General features: G+C 38.6%; 1 protein-coding gene across 1 annotated transcript in view; it reads left to right on the top strand.

The window, feature by feature from the left end:
* The window catches only part of LOC136872119 (uncharacterized), a 665,288-nt gene that overhangs the window by 548,922 nt on the left and 90,363 nt on the right, over positions 1-26,003 (top strand). The window contains exon 8 of the mRNA XM_068227340.1: positions 13,754-13,881. Within this exon, the coding sequence (XP_068083441.1) occupies positions 13,754-13,881 (128 nt within the window). The remainder of the gene's footprint in view (positions 1-13,753; positions 13,882-26,003) is intronic.

The raw sequence follows: 26,003 nt of genomic DNA, 5'->3' as shown, positions 1-26,003 counted from the left end.
CACACAACAACAGCACAGAAATTCACTAGATTACAATACATAATAGTTCAGCACAGGAAAAAAAGGTAAGGTTAACCCACCATACACCAAAGGTAGAACACAAATATCAAGGTCACATTACTTACTTCAATATATTTAATAAACTGTTCACCATTTTTAAAACGATAGAGAAGAATGAGAAGTATGGACGTAACGTCCGACAAGGTTTCCCAAAAATACAGGGAGCCACAAGGAAGATTACTAATTATTATGCTCCAACAGTGAGCAATTTCCTCACCACAAGGTAAATACAATAACCCAAAACAGTAGACTAAGATACAATTCCCCAATCAAAACGTTTTACATAAACAGGAACAAGATGGCCAAGGTAAGTATGAACAAATTCAGAAGCTGATAGACTGAGATCCACAAACCAGTGAGCCAATGATTCCTTTTATTAAAAGCGTACCATAATTCAACCAAAATTGTTAATTAAACCTTTAAGGAAGGCAGATTCGAAATCACTGATAACTGACCTCGTATAACCCCGCGAAGAGAGACTTTTAAATATAGACACTCCAATTAGATCATTTACAGGCCAGAGGACAAGCATTAAGAAGCTAAGGATACCCTATGCAAAATGAGTTGGAGACCTCTAGTACTATCAGGTGTAGGGAGCGCCACAGTTTGTCATCGACAATCATTCCACGGAGGTACGCAAAGCAAAGGAAAACTCAAGGATGGAAGGTAGTACCATTAACACGAAGGGAAGTACCAAATAGAAATAGATAGAATAAAGCTTCGGGAGTATGCTTAATTCCGGAGTCAGGTTACCAACCGACACTGTAAGGACAAAACTAAAACATACCTTCTACAATAGTACACCCAATTAATTCAAGAAAGGTAATGAAATACCTCAATTAGATGAGTACTGGGAACGTGATGGAGCAATAACCCAACATCATACACTACCGACTGTCCATAAGGACCTCGCCACAGCGCGGTTCAAAAATAAGTGACATCCGCAGATACACACTGTTGCACAGAAGCTAAACAGGACCACTTCCCATCAAACATGAGAGCGGGAAAATAAAATATTCGTAGTAGGTAATGATGCTGGTGGCTAGATTTCCCTCCATAACATGTAGAAGAATGAGGCAACTCAACTAAGAGATCCCAAAATCAATTAGTAGCCTGACTCCAGTAGCGATAGCACATAGGTAGAAAATCACATGCACATCCAACCATAACGCAGAACGATAAGCAGATAAGACAACAATATCGTCGAATTTTAGAAAATTCCACAGAGGAATAACACCATAGGAGGTAGGTTTAACTTATTAGAGCTTTACAATATCTTTAATGGAAACAAGGATGACATCGGAGCAACAGGTTATGCAGGTAAACACAATTTACACTCACCAAGATCATACCATACTACACAAGTTGCAGATACATACTACATTATTAATTTCCATCTTCACTAAGACACAATGGTTCAACAAAGGTGCCTAACCACCCACCAGAGTGCTATAACACAACGAATATAGACTCATAGGAACCCCACAGAAGAAATGTTAACACACCAAAAGTCTATAAACAACAACAGCTACTCATCAACTTAAAAAATCCATGGTACAATAACTCACCATCACCTAACCTAGGACTACTAAACCAAGCACTAAAGCAAAAGAAGATAAACTTCTCATGTTATTAATCTATTAATCCGTGCTTGTACTACACCACTTAACATAATACCGACAAATGGAAGATGATCACTGGCAACACACCCACATACAATCTACAACTCGCTCAGAACGATATGATACACAAATAGATTGCAAATTTCAAGAAAACATTTTAGCTACATAGTGATAAAAGAAGTGTGTGAAACGAAATACCATAAGATCGATGAGTATCTTAAAGGATAACATTAATATAACCAATAGCCGAAGAGTAGTTTTTAACAAATTAAAATTTCAAAATGAAATGGATTACCAGTTTCGACATCAGGATAGATGTACCACCGTCAGTCGCCAGGATAATTACGAAGAGGGCTACACGACTATTAGAAATGAAGGGGTCCGGTAACCAATAGTCAGAGGAGGGAAAACCGTAAAGACCCAGGGTCCCTGCACGAAGCAAACAGGCTACCAACTCCAACACAAATTAACAGACCTCCCCAATAACTAACAACCGCCCTAAAGGTTTAACCTAGAGCATAGAACTGCAGCGACTGATCAGCAACCATTAGTAGAGATGAATTTCAAAGCGTTAAACCAAATATGCAAGGTACATGGAAATAGAGTAAAATATCGAAGACCGATAAAAGGCCCAAAATAATATACAGAAGTAGATATTAAACACAACGTCAAACAAATTTTCGCTACAAGGTGTGAATTAAGAAACAGAGCAAGAATAATTTTCAAGAGATAAATAAGGATTAAGTTTACAAAACCAGTAGCAGGCCAAAGATATGAACTGATAAAAATCCATGTTTAAATCAACCACCCTGTTAGGCAAATACTCGGAAACCATTTTTAAAAAATAATTTTAGAAACAATCACTCAGTTGAAGAAATTAAAATCAGTCAAGCAATAGTCCAGGTGACTACAAGAAGATAGATACCCCATACAAGAGGCAAAATATATATCTACTACACATAATCTATATATATATAAAGTAGCTTGTCCTGACTGACTGATTCATCATCGCCGAGCTTAAACTACTGAACATAAAGAGATGAAATTTTGGGGATATATTCATATTATCACGTAGGTGCTCGCTAAGAGAGGATTTTTGGATATTCCTTCGCTAAGGGGGTGAAAACGGGGGTGAAATTTTAAAATGAGTTGCTCTATATCTCAAGACTTTAAAAGTTTACAGATGTAAAAATTGGTATTTAGAATCTTCTTTAAAAATAAGGAAACACGTATTTTTTTGTTTTCAGAAAATCCCAATAGGAGGGGTGAAAAAGGGTGAAAATGGGGAAAAATGGGTTGAATGCCTTTAATCAGGATACCGGTACCTATATCTCAGAAACTGAAGATATTACAGACCTGAAAATTGGTACTTTTGACCTCTTTTAAAAATAAAGAAACACGTATTTTTTTGTTTTTGGAAAATCCAATTAATGGGAGGGTGAAAAGGGGGTGAATTTTTAAAATGAGTGAATCTATATCTCCAAACCTTTAAAGTTTGGAGATGTAAAAATTGGTATTTAGAACCTTCATTAAAAATAAAGGAACACGTATTTTTTTGTTTTCGGAAAATCGCAATAGGAGGAGTGAAAAGGGGCTAAAAAGTGGTTGAATGCCTTTAATGAGGCTACTTATATATCAGAAACTGAAGATATTACAGACCTGAAAATTGGTGTTTGGGATCTCCGTTAAAAATAAAGAAACACGTATTTTTTTGTTTCTGGAAAATCCAATTTCGGGGGGGGTGAAAAGGGAGTAATATTTTAAAATGTGTGTATCTATCTCAAAATGTTTAAAGGTTATATATGTGAAAATTGGTATTTAGAATCTCCTTTAAAAATAAATAAACACACGTATTTTTTCGTTTTTGGAAAATCCAAATATTGGGGGGTAAAAAGGGGGAGGGTAAATTTTTTAAAATGAGTGTGTATACATCTTAAAACTTTAAAATTTACAGATGGAAAAATTGGTAGTTAGAATGTCCTCTAAAAATAAAGGAAAACGTATTTTTTGTTTCCTGTAAATCCCAATAGGAGGGGTGTAAAAGGGTGAAAAATGGGTTGAATGCCTTTAATGAGGATACATATATCTCAGAAACGAAAGATATTACAGAACTGAAAATTTGTATATGGGATCTCCTTTAAAAATAAAGAAACACGTATTTTTTAGTTTTGGAAAATCCAATTAATGGCGGTTAAACAGGAGTGACAAATTGGGTGAATTTTTGAAAGACTATATCTACAGAATATCTTGGAAACGTAAAATGTTACAGACGTAAAAAGTGGGTGTTTGTAATCTCCTGTAAATCTAAAGAAACATAGGTGATTTGTGTTTGGAAACTCCACTTAAGGGGAACTCAAAAGGGGTGAAATTTTAAAATGAGAATTTTTACAGTTTATCTCAAAAAACTTAACATGTTACAGAAGTGAAAAATGGTTTTTTTTATCTCTTATAAACATAAAGAAACGTGTATTTTTAGCTTTCGGAAATACCACTTGGGTGGAGGGGGGGGGGGGTAAAAGTGACTGAAAATGGTGTTGAATTCTTTTAATTAGGCTACTGATATCTCAAAAATGAAGATGTTACAGACGTGAAATTTGATATTTGCAATCTGCTTTAAAAATAAAGAAACACGTATTCTCGGAAAATCCAATGAAGGGGGGGGGGGGGGGGTGAAAGAATTCAAAAAATTAATTGAATTAATTGAATGAGAATACATACATCTAATAAAAACTAAAGTTGTTACAGACGTGAAAATTCGTATTTGGATCTCCTTTAAAAACAAAGAAAAACGCGTTTTGGGGGGAAACCGTCTTGGAGGGCGGGAGTGTAAAGGAGTTGAATTCCTTTCATGAGGACACATAAATCAAAAACTGAAGAAGTTAGAGTCGTGAAAATTGGTATTTAGAAGATCCTTTACTATTAAAGAAACAAGTATTTTTTGCGGGAAAATTCAGGGGGGGTGGGGGGAGTAGTGTGAAATGAAGTGAAAAAAGTAAATTTTATTTATGGGGATACTTATATCTCAAAACTGAAGGTAATAGACGTGAACATTGGTGTTTGAAATCTTCTTTAAACATAAGAAACAAGCCTTCTTTTAATTTTTTTGGTGGGGGGGGGTTTGCCGGTAAATAAACTTAACGGCGGTGGGGTGTAGAAGGAGGTGAGACCAATTGATTTTACTGTTCTTAATGTACTTATAAGGATCCTCGGCAGCGCGCCGGTCTCTCACAGCTGGGTTCCGTGGATCAAATCCCGTTCACTCCATGTGACATTCGTGCTGGACAAAACGGAGGCGGGACAGGTTTTTCTCCGGATACTCCGGTTTTCCTGTCATCATCCATTCCAGCAACACATAATAATAAGAATAATAATAATAATAATAATAATAATGTTCCGGACCGTCGTCAAATGTGCGGACCGCGCTGGAAACGGCTCCTGGACGGGTAATGACTAAGAATGCAGTCCGGCCGCGGGTTCAGTGCCTTCTAGGCACCCAATATGACACCACGCCGGATCTCCTGAAGGATTTTATCCATATTAAAAATGATTATAGGAAAAGATGGCAAAGATTTACGGACCCAACTGACCGGGAGGAATACCTGAGCCTAGCCCGTGAAGTACGAAATCGATTGCTGGAAAAGAAGATTGAAAAATGGGAGGAAACATGCCGTAATCTAATAGAAAACGAGTCAGATCGGGAATTTTGGTGGGTTCTCGCAGAAAACGAGTCAGACCGCGAATTTCGGCGGATTATATATCTAAAACAATAAGCATTCAATTATAAATTTCAGTATAATACCGTAGCGAAGCACGGGTATCTTGCTAGTCATAACATATTTGAAATACCGTAGCATCAGCAGGTAAATGACGGATGGCAGACTCGCAATACTCAGTACATAGTCCAACTCACAACCAAGCCAGACTTGGCATGAGAAATAAATATCAAAACTCAGTAAAGGAGAACATAAGGTGTACAGGTCAGATATATTATTCGGTAGTAACAAACAGCTAAGTAACAGCCGCAAGGTAAACTTCACACACCACAGAACCATAATGCTCGCTCCAGAAACCATAACAGTTCAAGGAACCGATAGAAACACATGAAACCGAGGTTCAATAATCATAGAAACATTTAACAAAATAAAAAACCCCAGGTACAATTACATTAAACAGTAAGGGAATAAAATTAAATTAGCTCACTGAAATGCAGTTCTCAGTCGCATGTCGATACCAACACCCAAGTGCTTCACCAAGCAGTATCATTAAGGAAGGGAAGTGGGGGATTGTACTGCACATTAACTAGGCTTAATCCGGAACGGATGGACTCGCCTAATTATTTTAGCAACCGGATCACTCACTAACATAGATACCGAGGACAGGAATTGCAATACGGTGCAAGGGCCTTGATACCTAGGCGCTAGTTTGGCAGAAATTTTTTAACAGTTTTACTGATGGAGTAACATTTAATGAAGACTGTATCTCCAACTTTCAACCTTGTTGGTTTCTTACCAACATTATACCTTTTCTTAGCTTTCTCATATGCGACGGACAGATTCTTCTTTGCTTCATTCCAGACCCTTCGAACAACATAAGGTTTAGACAGATCGGGCAAAATATCATCAATACCAAGCACATTTGACATTGGGGAATATGGAGTATAAGAAAACATAAGAGACACGGGCGTTTTACCATGAATACATGGATAGCAGAGTTGAATGCATGAGCTAACCAATGTAGACAGGAGTCCCACTTAGACATTATTGTGATGAAATGTAATGTAATATGGCTTTTAGTGCCGGGATATCACAGGACGGGTTCGGCTCGTAGGCGACCTGCGCGTCGTGATGAGGATGAAATTGTGATGAAAAGAACACATACACCCAGCCCCCGTGACATTGGAATTAACCAGTTAAGGTTAAAATCCACGACCCGGCCGGAAATCGAACCCGGTACCCTCTGAACCGAAGGCCAGTACGCTGACCGTTCACCCAACGAGTCGGACATTATTGTGATGATAGGCTATGAATGCAGACTTCAAATTTCTATTCACTCTCTCGGCATAAGATGGATTTGGATAAAATGGGGTGGTTGTAACATGCGAGATGCACAACTCAAATAGTTATTTCTTAAACAGATGACTAGTGAACGCACTGGCATTATCAGAAACTAGAAACATTGGAGGTCCAAATGATGCAAAGATAGAATTTAGACAATTAACAGTAGTCCGAGAAGTGGTAGACCTAGTGGGAATAATCCAGGGAAACCGCGAGAACGCGTCAACACGCACAAAAATGTGGGTGTTCCCCAGAAAGGATCGAACCATTGGTCCCACGTAGTCGATGAATATTCGCTCCATGGGCGAGAGGCTTGTGAACATGATAACAAACCAACAGGGTTGTTCAGACTAGGTTTACTGATGGCACAAATTTTGCAAGATTTAACCATGTTTCGAATATCATTGTCCATCCTTTTCCAAATGAAAAACTGCTTAATTTTCTGCCTAGTTTTAAACATCCCTAATGACTCCCAATTGGACAGTAGTGATAATACTTGAAGATAATTGGTACTAGTACCTTAGGAAGAACAATTTTGAAACAATGGTCTCCGCGACCTTTTCAACACAGGGCACCCTTGACTATGAAGTAAGGCTTTACTAGAATCCCATCATTAATTTTGTTGATGATCTCATTTAATTCAGGGTCAGATTTCTGACGATCTTCGAATTCATGGTAAAGTAAAGGCAGATCAGAGAGGATGGCACTAACTCCAACAACATTAACTTCATCAAAATTTTCAACATTAGATTTTACATTAGGACAAGGTTCCCCATCAAACATTCTGCTTAGACTATCGGCGATGACATTCTCCGATCCTGTGATATGCTGAACCTGAAAATTAAAGGCAGAAATCCGAAGTGCCCATCGAGTAATCCTTCCAGTTCTTTTGGATCGGTTCAACACCCACGAGAGAGCCTGATTATCCGTCTAAAGGTCAAAATTCAGATGCTCAACAAAGGGCCGAAACTTTTCGAGGGCGAACAGGACAGCAAGGCATTCAAACTTGTAAATAGAGTATTTGTTCTCAAGGTCAGTTAGGATTCTCGATACATAGGCAACCGGTTTGCGTCCATCCTCGTACTCTTGCAATAGTACACCAGCGATAGGCTTTTCGGAAGCATCTGTCTGAACAAAAAAACGTTTACTAAAATCGGGCATGGCCAAAAGAGGGGCATTCGACAGAGCGAGCTTCAGTTTCTAGAAAGCTTCTTGTTGGGAAGAACCCCAGAAGAACTTCACATCTTTCCGCCTCAAATAATTGAGAGGAGCAGCTACCTCAGCGAAATTAGGAATACATTTCCGGAAAAAGTTAACCATTCGCACAAAACGGGCAATGCCTTTGACATATTTAGGGGGCTGAAACTCACGAATGGCCTGTGTCCTAGACTGATCAATGGAAACTCCATTTGAAGACACAACATGTCCTAGAAAGGACATACTTGGTTGGGCGAAGGCTACTCGTACCTTAGATAGCTTAACGGTAAGACCAGCTTTTATCAGGTGTTCAAGAACTTGCCGTACATGGATCACATGTTCCTCAAAGTTTTCCGAAAAAATCACCAGGTCGTCAAGGTAGTTAAAAACTGATTTAAATTTAACATCTGAGAGGATAGAATCAAGTAAACGAGTTAGAACCCCCGCACCAGAGCTCAAACCAAAAGGTAACCGAATAAATTCATACAGATTCCAATCCATAATGAAAGCTGTAAGCGGTATGGATCGCTTAGATAGAGGAATTTGGCCGTAAGACTGGTTAAGGTGCAATATAGTAAAAAATGTTGACCCTGAAAACCACCCAAAACAAATTGTAAGTCAGGATAGACTGAAGGACCACCTTACGATTCAAGGCATGACAATCCACAACAGCACGGAAGCCATCAGAGGGCTTGGGTGCCAGGAACACTAGAGAGGCGTATGGTGAGGTAGAAGGTCGGATGACACCTTCTTCGAGGATTTTCTCCATAATCTTTTTTAAGTTCAAGCATACGCGGAGGAGAGACTCGATACGGAGGAGATCTGACAGGTTGGATATCTGTTAGTTCAATATCATACTCAAGGACATCTGTCACACCGAACTTACTGGTGAATACTTCCGGAAATTCACTACAGAGGGCACGGATTTCCTCAGCTTTTTCTTTACGCAAATGATCAAGTTTTAAGTCCTCAATACTATTAATTTCATCTAGTACAGACCCAGATACGCAAGAGATATTAAAAGTTCCCCTAGGGGCATCAATCAATTAAATTTACAGTTGGGAGAAAATTTAAAGAACATTATTTTGTCCTGAAGTCAAGAACTTATCCAGTCTTTGACAAGAACTCAGTTGCTAAAATCATATTACTACAAGGCACGAGATTTTGCAGGTAAAATTTCCTATCCTCAATCTCACCTCCGCAGCCCCAAGAGCTACCATATTAATACCATTAGCAGTGACACATTTTACCCCAACAGGTTGTAATGCAGGTAATGTACAAGTACTCTTCAGTTTAGAATACCATGCAGAATTGATCAAGTTCACATCACTTCCAGAATCTATTAATGCAATTAATGGTTCATTGTTTACTTCAACACTAGTGAAGGTACCTTGAGAAACAACATTACCACATATTTTGTTGCAGTTAAGAGGGCAAATAACTTCATCCAAATTACCTACATGCCCAGAATTTTGAAATTTACAAGACCTGTAATTAGTTTTTGGTCATTTACTACACCTTCGAAATGAATTAGGGCAGACATTTTTAGCATGCTGCTTGGAACCACATAGATAACAACAAATATCAGGTTTACGACCTTTGGATGGGCATCAATTCTTAAGGTGCTCAGCAGAACCACACACATAACATTCTTTTAAGTTCACACTACAGGGCGCTTTAGCATAACGAGAACAATTAGGATTGGTAGAGGGAGGAGGAAGGTGCACAGATCTGGATTGGTCTCCATGCTTCACATCCTCTGCGAAACAACACGCAACCTCTAATTCAATAAAATAGTGGGGTACTTCGTAAGGGAAAGATAGGATCTGTATGAAGGAGATATTGCTTTTAAGATCCGAGCCACCATTTCTTTTTCAGGGACCGAAATCCTGAATACTTTACAAAAGTATTTCAAGTATAGAATGTAGGCTAGTAAGTTTGCATGCAGGTACTGAGGGCTAAAGCAATTTTGTGGCATAAGGCTCTGAAGGGCTAAAGAAGGAATACATTTTTCAAGAACTAACCCATGAAATTGACTAACATTGAGATTTTGAGAAATAGCTTCAGAAATCTCCTTTTTCAAAACTCCCTCAGAGTGAGAGAACAAGGCTCGAAACATGCCTAAATCATCGTCAGAATATACGTTAGCAGACTCCGTCATTTCCACAAGGAATCTCAAAAATCTAAGTTAACAGAGAAATTTTTCACACCATGAAACAGCTCTTTCAAAGAATGATGAGATGACCCATTTAATCGGCATTAAATAGTTTCTAATACAGGGGTAGCTACACAACATGCACCTTGATGAGATGGAGGAGACAAAATTTGATTTACACTATCATTTACATTAGTATTGCGGACAGTTGTCCTATCAGTAACTGACAGGTTCTCCATTTCCCTACTTGCAATAATCAAATCAAGATCAGCTGACATACTGGAAGCCAGAGTCAAAAGTCTAGTACACTCACTAACAAATTCTGCGTTAGGTTTCAAGGCGAGGAGATCCTGGATGCGCCCAGAAAGTTGGTACACCCTAGCCTTGAGACGATTGATTTGAGACTTAGTAGGTGGCTGTTCAATAAACTCTTTCTTAATAATCTTAATTTCACTTAAAGAATTATTAATTAGATTCAAGGACTCACCAATCCTCGAGTCGTCAATGCTAGATAAATTAATTGGCACTTGAAGATGAGTAGAAAGCGGCAAACTCAGAAACAGTTCCCACAGGTTCTAATCCGCGAACTCCGAGTTCGTAAAGCAACTCAGACTTGCGAAGATGATGAGGATGGATTACCGGTTGGGCCTTCACGAAAGAGATATGAAACAAGATCAATGCAAAGATGAGATAAGGTAGTTGCACTTCGTTTACAGGAGCATCAATCAGTTAGCACCCGATACCAGACAGTAAACAAAAGATCAAGAGAGGATACAATCAACCTACCGCTAGATACGAGCAAATGGTACACGAATCAAGTAACCACACAGCTCTGTCTACCACTTTACTGTCCCGTTACGTAGACAAACACACAACCACTACGATAACGGCAGTAAAATAAATGAAAACAAACAATCTGGTACACAAATGAGCTAGTTCAAAAGGCAAAACAGGAAGCGTAATCAGACAACCTCAAACATCACCAATACAAACCAGAAAGAGGCTTACCTTAACTGATGGAAAAGTGCCTCATCAAAACTCGTGGAAAATAATAAAGGTACCTGGTATCAAACTGCCAACTATTTAAAAGAAGAACAACATATCTTTTTGAAAAGGAAATAAATAGGATTTATTTAATAAATGAAATAAATTGAAATAGTAACAGGGAGAGCGTCAACGCAGGAAAATTAAAAAAGAAACAGTCAAAATTAAGTTAAGTTAACATATCAAGGAAAAGTCTAACATGACAAATCGTGGTCGACCAACGCTTAAAGAAAAGGAAAAATGTACTAGTCATAAGTTAAGCTATACCTCAACATACCAGGGAAAAGGGGGAAAAATAATAATATTTGTTTATTATTATTCTTTAAAATTACTTTCGTAACCACGGAGTTCTCACCAAGATAAAGGGTACCGGCAGTCCAGATAGATTTATCACAACGACTCATCACACAGGTAGCAATTAAAACAGATTTAAAAAAATAAAATAACTCCAATGCGAGCTCAAAATTTTATAAAAATAAGGGGAAATCATACAATAAAATAGAATCGTCACACAATATATCTAGTCCCCGAGGAAGCAGAGAACATCATACTCCTTCACTTAAGTTTTAATCAACAATACCAATAATCACCCGTCGTCATAGCTACGCACGAACGCCATGTACCAAAGCATAACCAAAGGTTACCACGGAAACTGTAGCCCGAACAAGGAAGGAGAAAAGCATAATTGTACATGAAAAGAACCGAGAATGAATCAAGAAAATTAAAAACAAGACAGAGAAAAATTAAATAAAACTTCCGTTCTCTTGGTTAGAACTCAAATGGTTCAAAATTCAACCTAGTTGGGGTGATTTGATAGAGATGAAAATTTAAATATTACAAGATCTTCAAAAAATTTCTACATGATTAATTTGATCATTCAGCTTCACCCCAGATCTATATGTGAAATATTTTTAACAAAACGAAATGTTACATTGCCTGTTTTCTAAAGGCCAAGATCATGACAACGAAAAGCAACTTAGAGTCCCACACGCCACATAACTCAGTAATTTTTCAAGGTAGATCTATACTAAAAGAAGTTCCATTTCACGAAGGGACGGAAGGAAATCCAGAATTGAAATGACGCCATAGCGCCGTTTTATTTCTCACATAGTTGATGATAAAGCCGTAAGGACAATTAAAAACCTACAGTCTGGTGACGATCTTACGACGATGGAAAATACATTAAAACATACTGAGGGCTAGAGAAGGAGCCCTCTCACAATTTTCTTCAGCCGCAGTCCATGATACACGCCAAAATCCTCTCGCACAGGAGACACACGGAACACAGGTCCATCTCCTATTACTTACAACACTATAATGGCCGCTCTCACACTTAGCAAGGATGAACGAGGAAGAGCTTTTCCAGCAGAGAGCTCTAATTGTTTAGGGGGCGGAGTATCGCAGTAGGAACACTCCGTGTAGAGGTCAGCACATACAAGGACCTTACTTCCCGTAGGTTCAATGAAGATAATGATTCCTATGCTCAGAGTACATGTGTATTTAATTAAACAGAAGTGGGAAAGAAAAGGAATGAAGATAATTTGACACAAAGTTCAGCAGCGATTAGCCCACAACCGAAATGTTTGGAGGAGGGGAAGAAGAAATAAATATGACAAAGCGGTGTCATTGTAACAGGTCTTACTCAATCTTGACTGTCCCTTTCTGATCCCAGTAGAAGGTGGTAATGATCCGCATGTCTTGGGTATCAAGTCCGACGTCATATAGAATCTTCCTCATCTTCACATGGTGGACATTGTCGAATACCTTTTCATAGTATATGAAAAACGCATGGACGTCCCATGTTCAAGCAACGCAGGACTATCACTTGCGTACCGAAAAGGGCAGATCTATTATTATTATTCTTTAGTTTCACCCTCTTTTTTGGTTACGTTGAATCAATTATTTCTCTGTGTGTTGTTCTTTTCTTATTGCCCAGTATTTCTTCATTCTATCTGATCTTCGTCTCCTCTCGTCTTTCGAGATAATAGCTTTGGCTTTTAATGTAGATATTTATTGGAAACTTATAGTTTCGTCTTTAGTTGTTACTGTAGTTGTTCGATCGAGTAATTAATTCGTTATCCTTTTTAATTCTAATACGTTTTTTCAGTTTCCTTAAACCAGTTGGGTTTTGTTTTGCGTTCACGGAAATGTTTTGGTTAATCTGTTAGAGTTTATTCTGAAAAGATGACAGTTAAATTTTATCGCTCTTCTTCGTGTAGTATCTCAGATATTTCCAATTTTCTTTTAGAGTGTTTCATTCTTCATGTATATTATCGTATTTTCGTGCAATTTTGGCCCCGTGTTCTTTCTTAAAATTTACATTTCTTTTAGCTTCAGTTTCTGCATCTGTTATTAGAAATTCATGTTTAGCATCTTTGCTGCGTTAACCACTGTTTTAATGATGTTTAAATTTGGACCTCCGTGAAAGGACGTATTGTTGTTTTGTATTAGTGGAAGGCCAGTTCATGTTTATTTTTACTGGATTCCCTTGCTTTGCATTCCACATCATTCCAACTAATCCATTCTCCGAGATATTTATACAGTTTATGAATATCACATATTACAACCTGTAAAACTAAACTGTATCAGAGAGCTTAACCTAAAAGAATGTTTCTTTTCAGTTCTGGTCCACCGGTGCCTCCCTATGACTACAATGGGTTCCTAGTCACTCTGGAGTTCACTGAAAAGTCTTGGAGCACTGAGCCCTCGGTGGGGTTACCGATGAGAATGACAGAACCTGGTGTAATGAGTAAGTCAAGTAAGATTAACTTCTTTAACTTCTTGAAAGTGCCTCATAGTGGCGATAACATTAGGTTAATTCATAATATGTAAGTAAAAATTATATTAGTCAACAATACTATGATTTTCTTACTCACAATTAAATTCTCGCACATTGTAGAACGATTTGTTATGATTGATTATGATCAGGGCTCGAAAGTTGAACACGTATAAATTGTCTAAAATTGACCTGTAAAAAGACATAAGCATATCCTTAAAAAGGGCCTAAACAGCGACAAAAAGGACTAAAATACATCCAAATTCATTAATATTTTTGTTTAAATTAAATAATTAATGGAGGAATATTATGTTATGAAATGCAAAATTCTGTTGGTATTTAACACACAGTATAAAAGTAAATGGGTGAAATACTTCTTCTGTGTTTACATTAACATAATTTAAAAAAGGAATTCCATGCTTGTTTAAAAGCTACTTTCAGAATTTAGAATGATAATTTTTGCATCTACAATGAATTCAGTGAATCCGCAATGGACAACCTGAAATAATAAATTTAATTTAGTATAACAGGAATCGTATTTGGCTTAACCACACTTGGGTAACAGAAATTGCAAACGGGAAACCTTACCTCAGTTGGTTTTGCACTAGATCACAACGATCATCTCCAGGTTCTTAGCTGTAAACCATCGTCGGTCTTCAGACAGCACGTTGCGAAACTTCTCTCCTCAGCACTTGATGCTAAGGATTAATACTTGAAACAAGCGAGATCTTCCTCTTCAAAAATACTCGCATCGAAATGTTCTACTTTCAGTATTTCACTTATGTTGCACACAGTTTGATATTCACTAGAAGCATTAGTTTCTTATTTTCATATTTTCATTTAAATTTCCTCTCTTACTACAGAAACCATTTTTACGAAGAGACGGGTGAACTAATGATGATTCGAATTGAGAATGGGCAGTTGGAGGAAGGTGAAGACAATAAAAACCTAAAAAGGCAAAAAAGGATCAATAAAACCTTCCATTTTCTGGTCTACATTGAACCAGAATGAACGTATCGAATAATACGTTGAGCCTCATCTTCGGGCAGTCGAGAAAGAAAACAACGATTTTACCTCAACTTTCGAGCCCTAATTATGAATCTGTGATATAATCTCACGAGACTATCAAAGCATGATAACGTGATGATTTAGAACTTCATTACATGGAATACAGTACATATTTTACAATAGTAAGGATCAGACAATTACTTTTCAGTTATCAACTTTGAGTGAATCAATATTTCCAGGGATTTCAGTACCAATGCATAACTTAATATCATTTGGATGACGTTTAAGACGTAGCTTAAATTTAAACCTACGGTGCGTTTATTTAGTAAAATAACTGTACCAAGTGTAAGGAAAATGTCACTGGATATAGCTTTACATAAGCCAGCTCAGCGTGTGTCTCATAGCGCTCAGAGCACTGGCTATAATTGACGTGCCACGTACAGGGTTGGCAAGAAAATTTAGTAGTTATTTTGTCAAATATGTTGCATGTTATATGCTGGTAATTTACTTCGAGTACTAAACTACATTTATACACAGACATGAAAGAAGCTAATTTATTTTAGAAAATCATCTATGGTAATAATATAAAGAGAGCTCTAGAACACATCTAGAGAGAATCTGGGATGATGATGATGTTTCCTGTTTAAAGGGGCCAAACAGCTAGGTCATCTGCCCCTGATGGTACAAAATGCAACTAAATGAAATGATAATTAAAACATCAAAAATAATCCACTGACTAAAATAAAACATAAAACGAATTATAATGAAAAAAAGATCATGAATCCAAAACAATCAGTGGATCCAATTCTCAATGCCTTCTTTTCTAAGATGATGCTTCTTTGATAAGGGTGTCCAAAATCATGTCACTGGCCCCTCATAATTCCACTAATAACTGGTGAAACACGACCATGCTGTTCCTCCTTGTAGTGGTACTAATCACGGGCAACAGGAAAACTCATGGTTTTCTTCATGTAGTGGTACTGCTCATAGGTAACGCAGACAAATTCTGAACACAGGGGAACCGACACATTCCAGTGCAGCGAACGTCACCTTTTCTTGTATGCATATTAGTGCGTGTAGCCGAGTGCCCTCCTACCGCATCGGTACTCATGATGGTACTAACCACTGGAAACGCCCAGATCCTTGGTGTTCCACACATGAGGGTAACGTAGATCTGCGGTGTTCGTCACGTAATGGTACTAATCGCAAGTAGTCTCAGGGTTCTAGTTTCATCATCCCAATGTCCCCCTTCTAGTCCCCTCTTAAATTAGGCAGGGGATACCGTGGGTGTATTGTTCATCTGCATCCCCACCCATAGCGGGTGAAGGAATCTGCTGCTTGAGTTGTATTTCCTTTGACTATTTAAGGAATAACTACAAAACTACGTAAGAAATGATAAGAACTATATATCTCTTAAAACTACTTAAATACCTACTCAAACAAATTTGGTGGCGCCGCACAGGCGGAACACCAGACCATGAGCTGCGCCACCCTTCACTAAAACTATTATTCTACTAACTACAACTAACTAACGAAAAGGAAAAAAGAGACAACTGGCTGTTCGCGGTATCCCCTGGTAAAGAGGGAGCCCCTTCCACCCATGATACCACTATCAGCCACACCCGTGGGTCAGATGTCATCCCCACCTAAACCTCGTTGGCAATGTGCTTCCCTCCCATTCTTTGCGTGACGAATCGCAGAGGCGGATACCAGACCGTCCGCGACCCGTCACGCTCTTATATACTGTCCCGCCCACTAATCCGAGTCGTCTTACATACACTTTGCCTGCTCCCATCTTTGACTCTCCAGTATCTCTATGTGAGGACATGCTTGTTCTTTTCACCTTGGGATAGGTATGTCACACCCCCTCCTTCCACCATTTATCCCACCCTCCCTTCTCCAAATCTTTCCATCTCCCTTCCTCACTTACACCTGTTCATTTACCTCATAGTAACTTATCCACTATTGTTTACACAATGCCTGCTTATTTCAACACTATGACTTAATATTTTATCATCTTATTTACGTTTTTAGTCTAAACTACCACTAACTAATTCCACATTTCCTTACATTACTCACTTCTATATACCTGTTCATATACCTTATTGTAACTTATCCACTGTCGTTTACACACTTTCACACTTTACACACTTTTCACACTTTACACACTTTCATCCACTATGTCCTAGAGTTAATCTTTTAAACATTTTTAACAACACCGTACTTGCTAACAGTTCTACATTTCCCTTACTCCTCACAGTTCTTTTATCTTATTTACGTCTCTTAGTCTAGAAAACCACTCACTAATTGCACATTTCCTTACATTACCAATTCAATTATTATACCATCTCTTTACAGGTTCTCTCTCAACTTACCTTACCAACTTACCTTCGTCTATCTAATTTCTTTATCACAAGGATTTCCTACCTCACCTTATCTAGCAATTACTTACTCATCACTTATTAGAATCTTTTACTCATATTTACAGGCATCTTCTATTATGTTTAGATTATCTATCATTTAACACTGTTTTCAACTCATCCTCGTCCCTATCTAACTATTTCAACTCTCTTCTTAATACTAATATCTACAATCCCTTCTTTTTCACTACATTAACTGAAACATAACACATTCGACAACGTAATAAAATCTTCTTTCAGTACCTACAATTTTTTAATACAACCTTTTCCAGTATATTCAGATCTCCTCTTATTTTTTACATTATATATAATCTAACAGTTTCGCCTACATGTTTCCTCCCACACTTCTACCTATTATTCCCTTAATTTCTTTAAAATCTAGCTCTAACCCAATTAAAATATTTTGATATATTTGTTCCTCTATCCCATTCTCTGCACAGCCATGACGTCATCTTATAACCATTTTCTACTTTTTCTTTCTCTTTCTTATTCAACACTTTCTTTTTCATCTCCTCTAACTCACTACATTTAGTAAATATATGCAGGTCCGACCATCCCTCTCCACATAAAATACATCTATCCTTATTTTCTCGACCTATCCATCCTCTATTTTTTGCAACTCCCATAACCCACCAGTATAAACCTCTTTTACCCCTCCTACCGTCAAATTCGGTTCTCGGGTTCGTAGTTTCCACCTATTTGTTTAATACTGATAGTGATTCTCTTTCTCTACATTCCATTATTAAACTCTGTCTTTCTATATCAGCCACTCTCTTTTTCACCCTTCTCCATACCCATTCTTCCCTCTCTCCCCATCTCTCACACTCTTGATCTCCTAACCCTAGCTTTCGTAATTTATTTTTGCACTTATTCACCCAGTACTCTTCGTTCTCCATACGTTTCTGGAACCTATACACCTTTTGTAATAAATCTCCTCCCTTCCCTTCTTCCAATCTCATCAATACTTCATCACCCTCTTTGCTATAGTAATATCTATCGATTCTGTACATACTAATATAGTCCCCACATTAGCAGTACAGTCTGGAACCCCCATAATAATCTTACTAAATTTTGCCACCACCCGGTTTAATTCAATTTCTATTCACCTCCAATCCCCACACTTCTACCCCATATAACATTTTTCCTTTAACCATTTTCTGAATTTTGTACTTAATATCCGGGAATTTATTTTCTAATACCCCCACTACTGCAAGTGCTCCCCTCCCCTTAAGTTTGGCTCTTCTGATCTGATCCTTCCAGGTTCCGTTACTACTAATTATTACTCCTTAATACTCAATTTTTTTTCTCTGGTCTGATTTCTTCCTGTTCTACTATCCAAAATTTATTTTCTTTCTTGCCTTTCCTTTTCCTACATACCATTATCTGCGTGTTCTGTACATTTATTCTAAGTGCCCATCTTCTAGTGAATTCCACAACCTCTTCTAGCCCTTTTTTAATCCACTTGCTGTTAATGCCAAGATCAATAAATCGTCCTCAAACAGCAGTCCCGGTATCTCCCGTTTCCGTATCCAAGGATATTGCCAGCCCTCGCCTCCATGTCTGTTTAATATATTATTCATAAACAATAAAAATAATATCGGTGACAGCTTACACCCTTGTCTCACACACCTCTTCGATTCAGTACACTTACTCAATTCACCCCCTGTAATTTAATCATCACCATTACTTCCTCATATATTCCTTTTATTGCCATCCTAATTTTCTTCGATAACCAAATTTCCCTTAATCTAGTAAATAACGCCTCCCTATTCACTGCATCGAAGGCTTTCTCTAAATCTATTGCTGCTACATATAATCTCTTCCCTGCTATCTTGACATACTTCGTAATTAAGGTAACCAAAATACATACATTATGCACCGTATTTCTCTCTTTTCTAAACCCATATATACTCCGATATCTTTCCATACTTCTCCGCTCAACTTCTAATCATATTGGCTAGAATTCCTGTATATACCTTCGACAGCGAGTCAAGGAGTGTTATTCCTCTATAATTGTTTGCATCACTTCGACTCCCTTTATTCTTGTATATAGGGCACAATACTCCTTTTCTCCATTCGCTAGGAAATTTCGCCATTTCCCATACCTTGTTGAATTTCAGGATGCACAAATATTGCACTTCCGTACTGACTATACAGTCTTTCAGCCACAAGTCGTAAATCAGCAATTTTGAGACGTCGTTGATGGTCACTTCTGTGCGTTTCCTGAATACAAAGCACGTCACAGTTATTAGTTTGACAGTGTTGACTCAATAGCGCCTCTTTAGGTGGTGATAGACCTTCTACGTTATGGTATAATATAGTTAATTTCTGCCTTGGAAAGGGCCGTTGAAAAGTAGTTGCCATCTAGTACTTCTGGGATACTGACGTTCGGTTTGGTAATGGAGATTAAATTCCAACTACCTTAGCAGGGGCACCAGGGGCAGGAATCAGCTTCACACCCATTGATTTAATAATGAAATAACAATTTAAAAATAGAATATTGACTTTTAGAAACAGGCCACTGTCCCTCACAATCTCTACTGGCTACTTTGTAGAATGAAGGAGACAGTACTTGAAGTTTTGACTATGGCGAGGCTTCAGTAACAAGTGCTGTAGAGTACAAGAACATTGCAGCACACACACTTCTCTTCAACAGTGATAAGCTGACGGTGAATCATGGAGTAACGGATTATGCGTTATATGTACCAGAGCGACTAAGAAGGAAAATGAAGGAAGGCTGTTTACGCCATTGCGCTTCCTCCCTGAAAATGTTTTATAAAGTGTTGAATGTTAGTTAGTTACACTCATGTTCATAGAAACCATAACACCTTGAATGAATAGAGGCAGGAAGTTCATGTTCACAGGAAATGTGCATTAGTATGTTCTGAAGAAAGGATTAGCATTTGAAACATGTCGGCCTTCAGGTTCTAGGTCCACATCGATATCTCTGCGCACATCCACCGACTCTAAAAATGTGCCCCCGGCTCTCGTTGTTGCTATAAACCGAAGGTAATGGATCAGTGTGACTTGAGCAGACGTGCAGGATTCCTCATCAAATGAGTGAGTTTGAAAGATGGTGCATTATTGGCATAAGAGGACGCGATGCATCCCTCCGGGAAATTGCTACTCGTGTGGGACGATGTGTGTCAGCTGTGCAACGGGTGTGTACAGAATGGTTCACAGAAGGCCGTTGAACACGGCGAGATGGGTCTGGTCGCACTACCCAGACCATCCGCGAGAAGACCGACACCTCACCCGAATTGTATTGCAGGACAGATCTGTGTCCTCCCCGGCGTTGGCGCAACAGTGGAACAGAGTAACACATACGTAGTACACTAACAGGAGTGACAGTCCGTCGCCGTTTATTACTGTCTGGGTTACCGGCACGTCGTCCACTTCAACGCCTACCTTTGACTAATGTGCATGAACATGCTAGACTGCAATGGTGTACGGAACGACGTCACTGGGGACAGGAATGGCAGCAGATAGTATTTTCGGGTGAATCCTGGTTCTGTTTGTTTGAAAATTATGGCCGCATTTTGGTTCACCGCTGACAGGAGGAGAGGTATCACATTGACTGCATTCGCACAAGACACACACCGCCAACTCAAGGCCTTATGGTGTGCGGTATTATTGCCACAAATGACAGTTGCTGCGTGTCCAGGCCACTGCGACCAGTTTGACCTACGTGAATGACATCCTGCGACCCGTAGCAATACGTTTCCTGCACGACACCCCATAGGCCATATTTCAGCAGGACAATGCGCGACCAAATGTTGCTGCACGAACACGTGCCTTCTTGTTGTCACAGGATCTCAGACTATTTCCCTAGCCCGCCCGATCACCGGACTTGTCATCAATCGAAAATGTGTAGGATAACGACGGGTGCAGCGCTGTGACCCAATGCCAACCACCAAAGGTGAACTGTGGAACCAGGTGAATGCAGCATGGATGGCTATACCTCAGGGCAACATTCGCGCCTTGTACGCGTCGATGCCATCACGCATGGAACAAGTTAACAGTGCCGACGGAGGACCCAGTGCCTCCTAGGCAATAGGTCACATGCTGAACTTAGGTGACTGAAATGCTAATCGTTACTGAAGAAAATGTTAATGTACGTGTCCTGTGGATATGAACTTCCTATCTCTGGTCTTTCAAGGTGTTCTGTTTCTTATGAACATGAGTGTATGGAGTTATAGGTGCCTAAAAGGGGGTGCGTTTACTCCTTGTAGGTCCATAAGGGGAGTACTGTTTTCTTAACATGGAATGATCCATAGTCATGTGTTTCATGCTTCCTTTAGAAAATCATCATGACCATGATTTTGCATGAGTAAGCTTTTCATTTCATCAACTTAATATCAGTTACTTGTGCGACTGCTCGAGACACCGTTGCTCATCCTGAGTTTTGTCCGTTGGTTTAAGGCTACCAAATGCCTCGTGACATAGGCGAAATATTCTACCCTGGTTCCCCTGGGAATCGAACCTGTGTCATCTCGGTGTAATGCCAGCTGGTAAGACACTGAGTTAGTCGGATACATTTTACGAATTGAGAGAGGAATATGTCTGTGGTTATACATTCTTTAACAGGTAGAAATAAGTAAGAGCTATGGGGAGAACTTCTTCAAACATCCTCTGAAAAAGAATGTATGTAACGCATACTGAACTAAACACCTAAACACATATTTATTCATTATCTGTAATTTATTGATGCACTTTTAGTTCATATTATTAATACCTAACTTTGGAAATAAGTTGACATTTTATAAAGTGGAGCCCTAGAGACAGAAGCATTCTTCCTTCAAAAGTGTGATGATATTCTGTTGTCTTTATAAGTAGAACTGAAACATAAGATTGATACCAATAAGGCCAAATATCATCATTATCTCCGTCTTTAGAAGTACAACTGAAAAATAAGATTGATACTGTGCCCTATAATGCCTTTGTCAACGTCAAGCAAATGCTGAGATCTGACCAAGTACATTATAGTGAACAATACGCTCACCACCAAGTGAATCCTTTTGGCACATAGCTTACCTTGTACGACTATCCTCTTCATCAGCTCCGGCAGCAACAGCAGTAATAAGGGATCACGGGAACAGAAGAGGTCAACGTGACAAGTGAAATAAATGAAGAGGAATAAAATGAGCAGGATGTGAACTAACTCAAGCCAAAGAAATGGGCTAAAACTGAGCTGAGCGTTCTCTGAAAGGATCTAATTTATTACAATAATATATAAATTTATGTTATAAACCAAAATAATCTGTGAAATTTACATAATGGACAATGGTGTAATATAAAAAAGTAATTCTTGAAATAAAGAGGCATCTCGCCGCGATTTCATGGCTCGGTGTAGGAGATTTCTAGCATCGCGGAAAACACCTGATACTGCAACAGCCAGCGTAATGGCTCCGTCAAAAGAAAATGAATTGAATCATAAGTCTGCTAATAACCAAATCATATTTACAAAGAACATAACATATTCGTAAAGTGAATCTATGCCCTAAACTAAGCATGCGATACACACTCTACCGTCTGGGAATCGAACACCAGACTATTCCAGCTCTTACGACAACATGATTTAGAGTATGATAAGAAACACACCATTTACACCGTGCAGACACATTACGAATAGTTACATACACCTATAAATGACCTACGTAATCGGGTATAAAATTTTATCTTCCAAACAGCTGTATTAAAAGGTCACTGCTCTCCTTTCCCCTTGACAGAAACCGTATTGTTCCCCAACTGCAGACTTTCGTGTTGTGACGTCAGAACGACCTACTTTTTGTCCTTCAACACGTCTCGGCTTTTGTATAAACCGAGCGGCCATTTTTCTACACCATAAATCTCTCCCTCGGTTGACAACTCGTAAATAGAGCCACGTGACGAGTCTCACCCCCGTTCTTGCCCATTGAGCTACCCTTCTCGGGCCCTCTTATTATGTAATTCCCATGTAATTACTACATGCCAATCTATTCCTTAGAGTTCAAAATTCAACACTCTATTCCAGTTATGACTCAAACACAACTGGCCCGTTTATTAACTTCACATTGGTGCTCCTACTGGCACATTCATTCAAATACAGCTTGGCGCTCTTACTGGCACACAAATTATCAAATTACCACTTAGGCCTTTATTCATCAGGGTATTTATGGGTCTTATCTCTATACTCTGGGCCTAACAAACATATTTCTCATTTCTTATGGGCTTCTTAGTTCATGACCCGCTCAATTTAATACGCTCGTCCGAGTGCATTAAAGAAATATAGAAGATCTTATGCCCTTCTCCGTCTCACAAATAAAACACTACAGTCTACCATGCTTCATGCATTTAGCTATTCCCTAAACAGCTTGTCCTGGCTATACTCATCTGAGACAGCGTAAGCCTTAGATAAATGAAAGTACATGATTTTAACTTCCTTAGATTGAAACATTATGTCTATTCAATTATGACACTAACGAAATAAAATGAGGACAACAACATGCAGACATTAACTGTCCACCTAAGCTTGAGTCCCGGGCATAAATACTATTTACATGTTGTAACCGTCCAGGCTTCTCCAGCCCTACTAATTTAATATACTATCATTTTACGCGATATCACGCGATATCAAGTTTATCCGCCATCGGCAATTATTCGTAATATCATATTTATTCAACGTCAAGCATTTGTAAATAAGGCTTTTGCAACCATATTATATAATTATAACATCATTTATTATTTAAATTATTATATTAGGTAGGATAGGAATTCATTAAGTATTGTAAATATGGTCAATATATTGAGACATAGTTGTTGTCATTTCATCTCATACTTGTGTATACGGAAAAGGTTATTCTTATAGCGGGGAAAAATTACATGAGTCATTGCGTTAAACTCATGAGCATAAAGTGGTAAACAGCGACCCGCGCGCGAGGCTTGCTATGCGGAAAGCTACATCATCGCCACGCCTACTGGTCTTGTGAAGAAGAAAGAAGAGGAAGATGATAATGCGATCTACGAATCAGATGCTTCGTTATATAGAGATCTGAGATTAAGCTGTTACCAAGAGTGGGGAGAGCCCGGGTATATTATCAAGTGCGGAGCAACCCTCGAGATACAATACGGAGTCACGGACTTACGGAGTCTCGGATACTCGCTCACATCGCTACTTCTACTGTGAACATCTACTTTGAACGACGTTATTGATTTTGAGACAGTGTGTGGTCCCTCCGAGACATAGTTATTTTTGTACAGTGTATTGTCGCTTCGATACAATACTTAGCTGCGGTTGTGTTATCGAATCTGCGTGAGACGAAACAAGCTTACGGCTTGTGTTATATTCAGTAAATCTTCTGGACGAAGAACTATGTTTAGTTCAAGACCATGGAATTTGGTACAAGTCTGTACCGTATAAATAGTATAACTCAGTTGGATTGAGATTTCTACCAACATGGAAAAATTCATATCACTGAATTTTCTCCTCATACGATCAACGCTGATCAGTTTTTACAAGTATAGGGCCAATGTCTAATTTAAAGACTAGGCAGTTTGGGAGTGCTAGTCCAGATAGCCCGTACCACATCAGAGAAGGAAGGATGTCCATGGAGTCAATTCTACATCGAGAAGAAGAGAACGAGTAACCACGGAAACCAGATGACTTCAACGGAAACTGCAATTGGTGAGCTTCAATTAGATAAAGCAAGCAATAGTAATTTGAGTAACGTAAATTCTAAACCCCTCCACGCTTTAAGGAACTTTCCGGATTCATCTCATTTTGTATAATAAATTAATTGTATTTTATATAGCGTTAATTTTCTTTCTCAAACGATACTTAATGGTTAATTATTTAAAATCCTACCTTGGTGATTTATGTATAAGTCTCTATGCTAGTAAATATAAATTTTGCTTTACAGTTTTGTTTTGTTTTGTTTTGTTTAAAACTGTAACACTGGCGCCCATACATCACATAGAGAAATATGAAACCATGCAATGTTAATTTTTTCTATCTGGGTGGCAATTTGCGGGCAAGCCACATATAGTTTATTTGATATTCATGTGTCCCAAGGTAATAACTTTCATCTCCCCAAGTGTTTTGATGAGGAGAGCGAACAGTTATATTTGTCGCACCAACGTGGAGCTCGAAAACCATTAAGTATTCGTGGAAAGAAAGCAGTAAAATAGAGTCTGTGTTTGTGGGGGTTAAGTGAGTGTCCGTATAATTTATATGTGTGATTTTGGGGGAATCATGGCTGCACAAGGTGAAAAGGACATGAAATTACGTAGCGGGAACTTAGTAAATGGAGGCGAGACGCTGAATTCTAGGAATGTTGTAGATGAAAGCATTGAAGTAGATAAAATGGTAGAGTGTTGGGAGCATGGAAACTAGAACAGAATCTGAGGTAGCTAGGATGGAGGGCGAGAAAGAAAGTAATACGAATAGTGATAAGAATATTCAACAACTGTTTGTGATGATGCAAGGGATATTAGAGGAAACGAACGAAATTTGTAAAGAAACGAATGAAATTAGGAAGGAAACGAATGAAATCAGGAAGAAAGTAGAGAGAACGAAAACCAAAATTAGCAGAGAAATAGAACAGACTAAAACCGAAATTAGCAGAGAAGTGAATGCTAGAATGGATGCTTTAGATCATAGATTAGATGAAGCACTAGAGCAGCAGAAAC

Source organism: Anabrus simplex, chromosome 4, assembly GCF_040414725.1.
Source record: "Anabrus simplex isolate iqAnaSimp1 chromosome 4, ASM4041472v1, whole genome shotgun sequence".
Classification (NCBI taxonomy): Eukaryota; Metazoa; Arthropoda; class Insecta; order Orthoptera; family Tettigoniidae; genus Anabrus; species Anabrus simplex.
The sequence above is the reverse complement of the archived record's forward strand: the minus strand, read 5'-3'. Positions and strand labels throughout refer to the sequence as shown.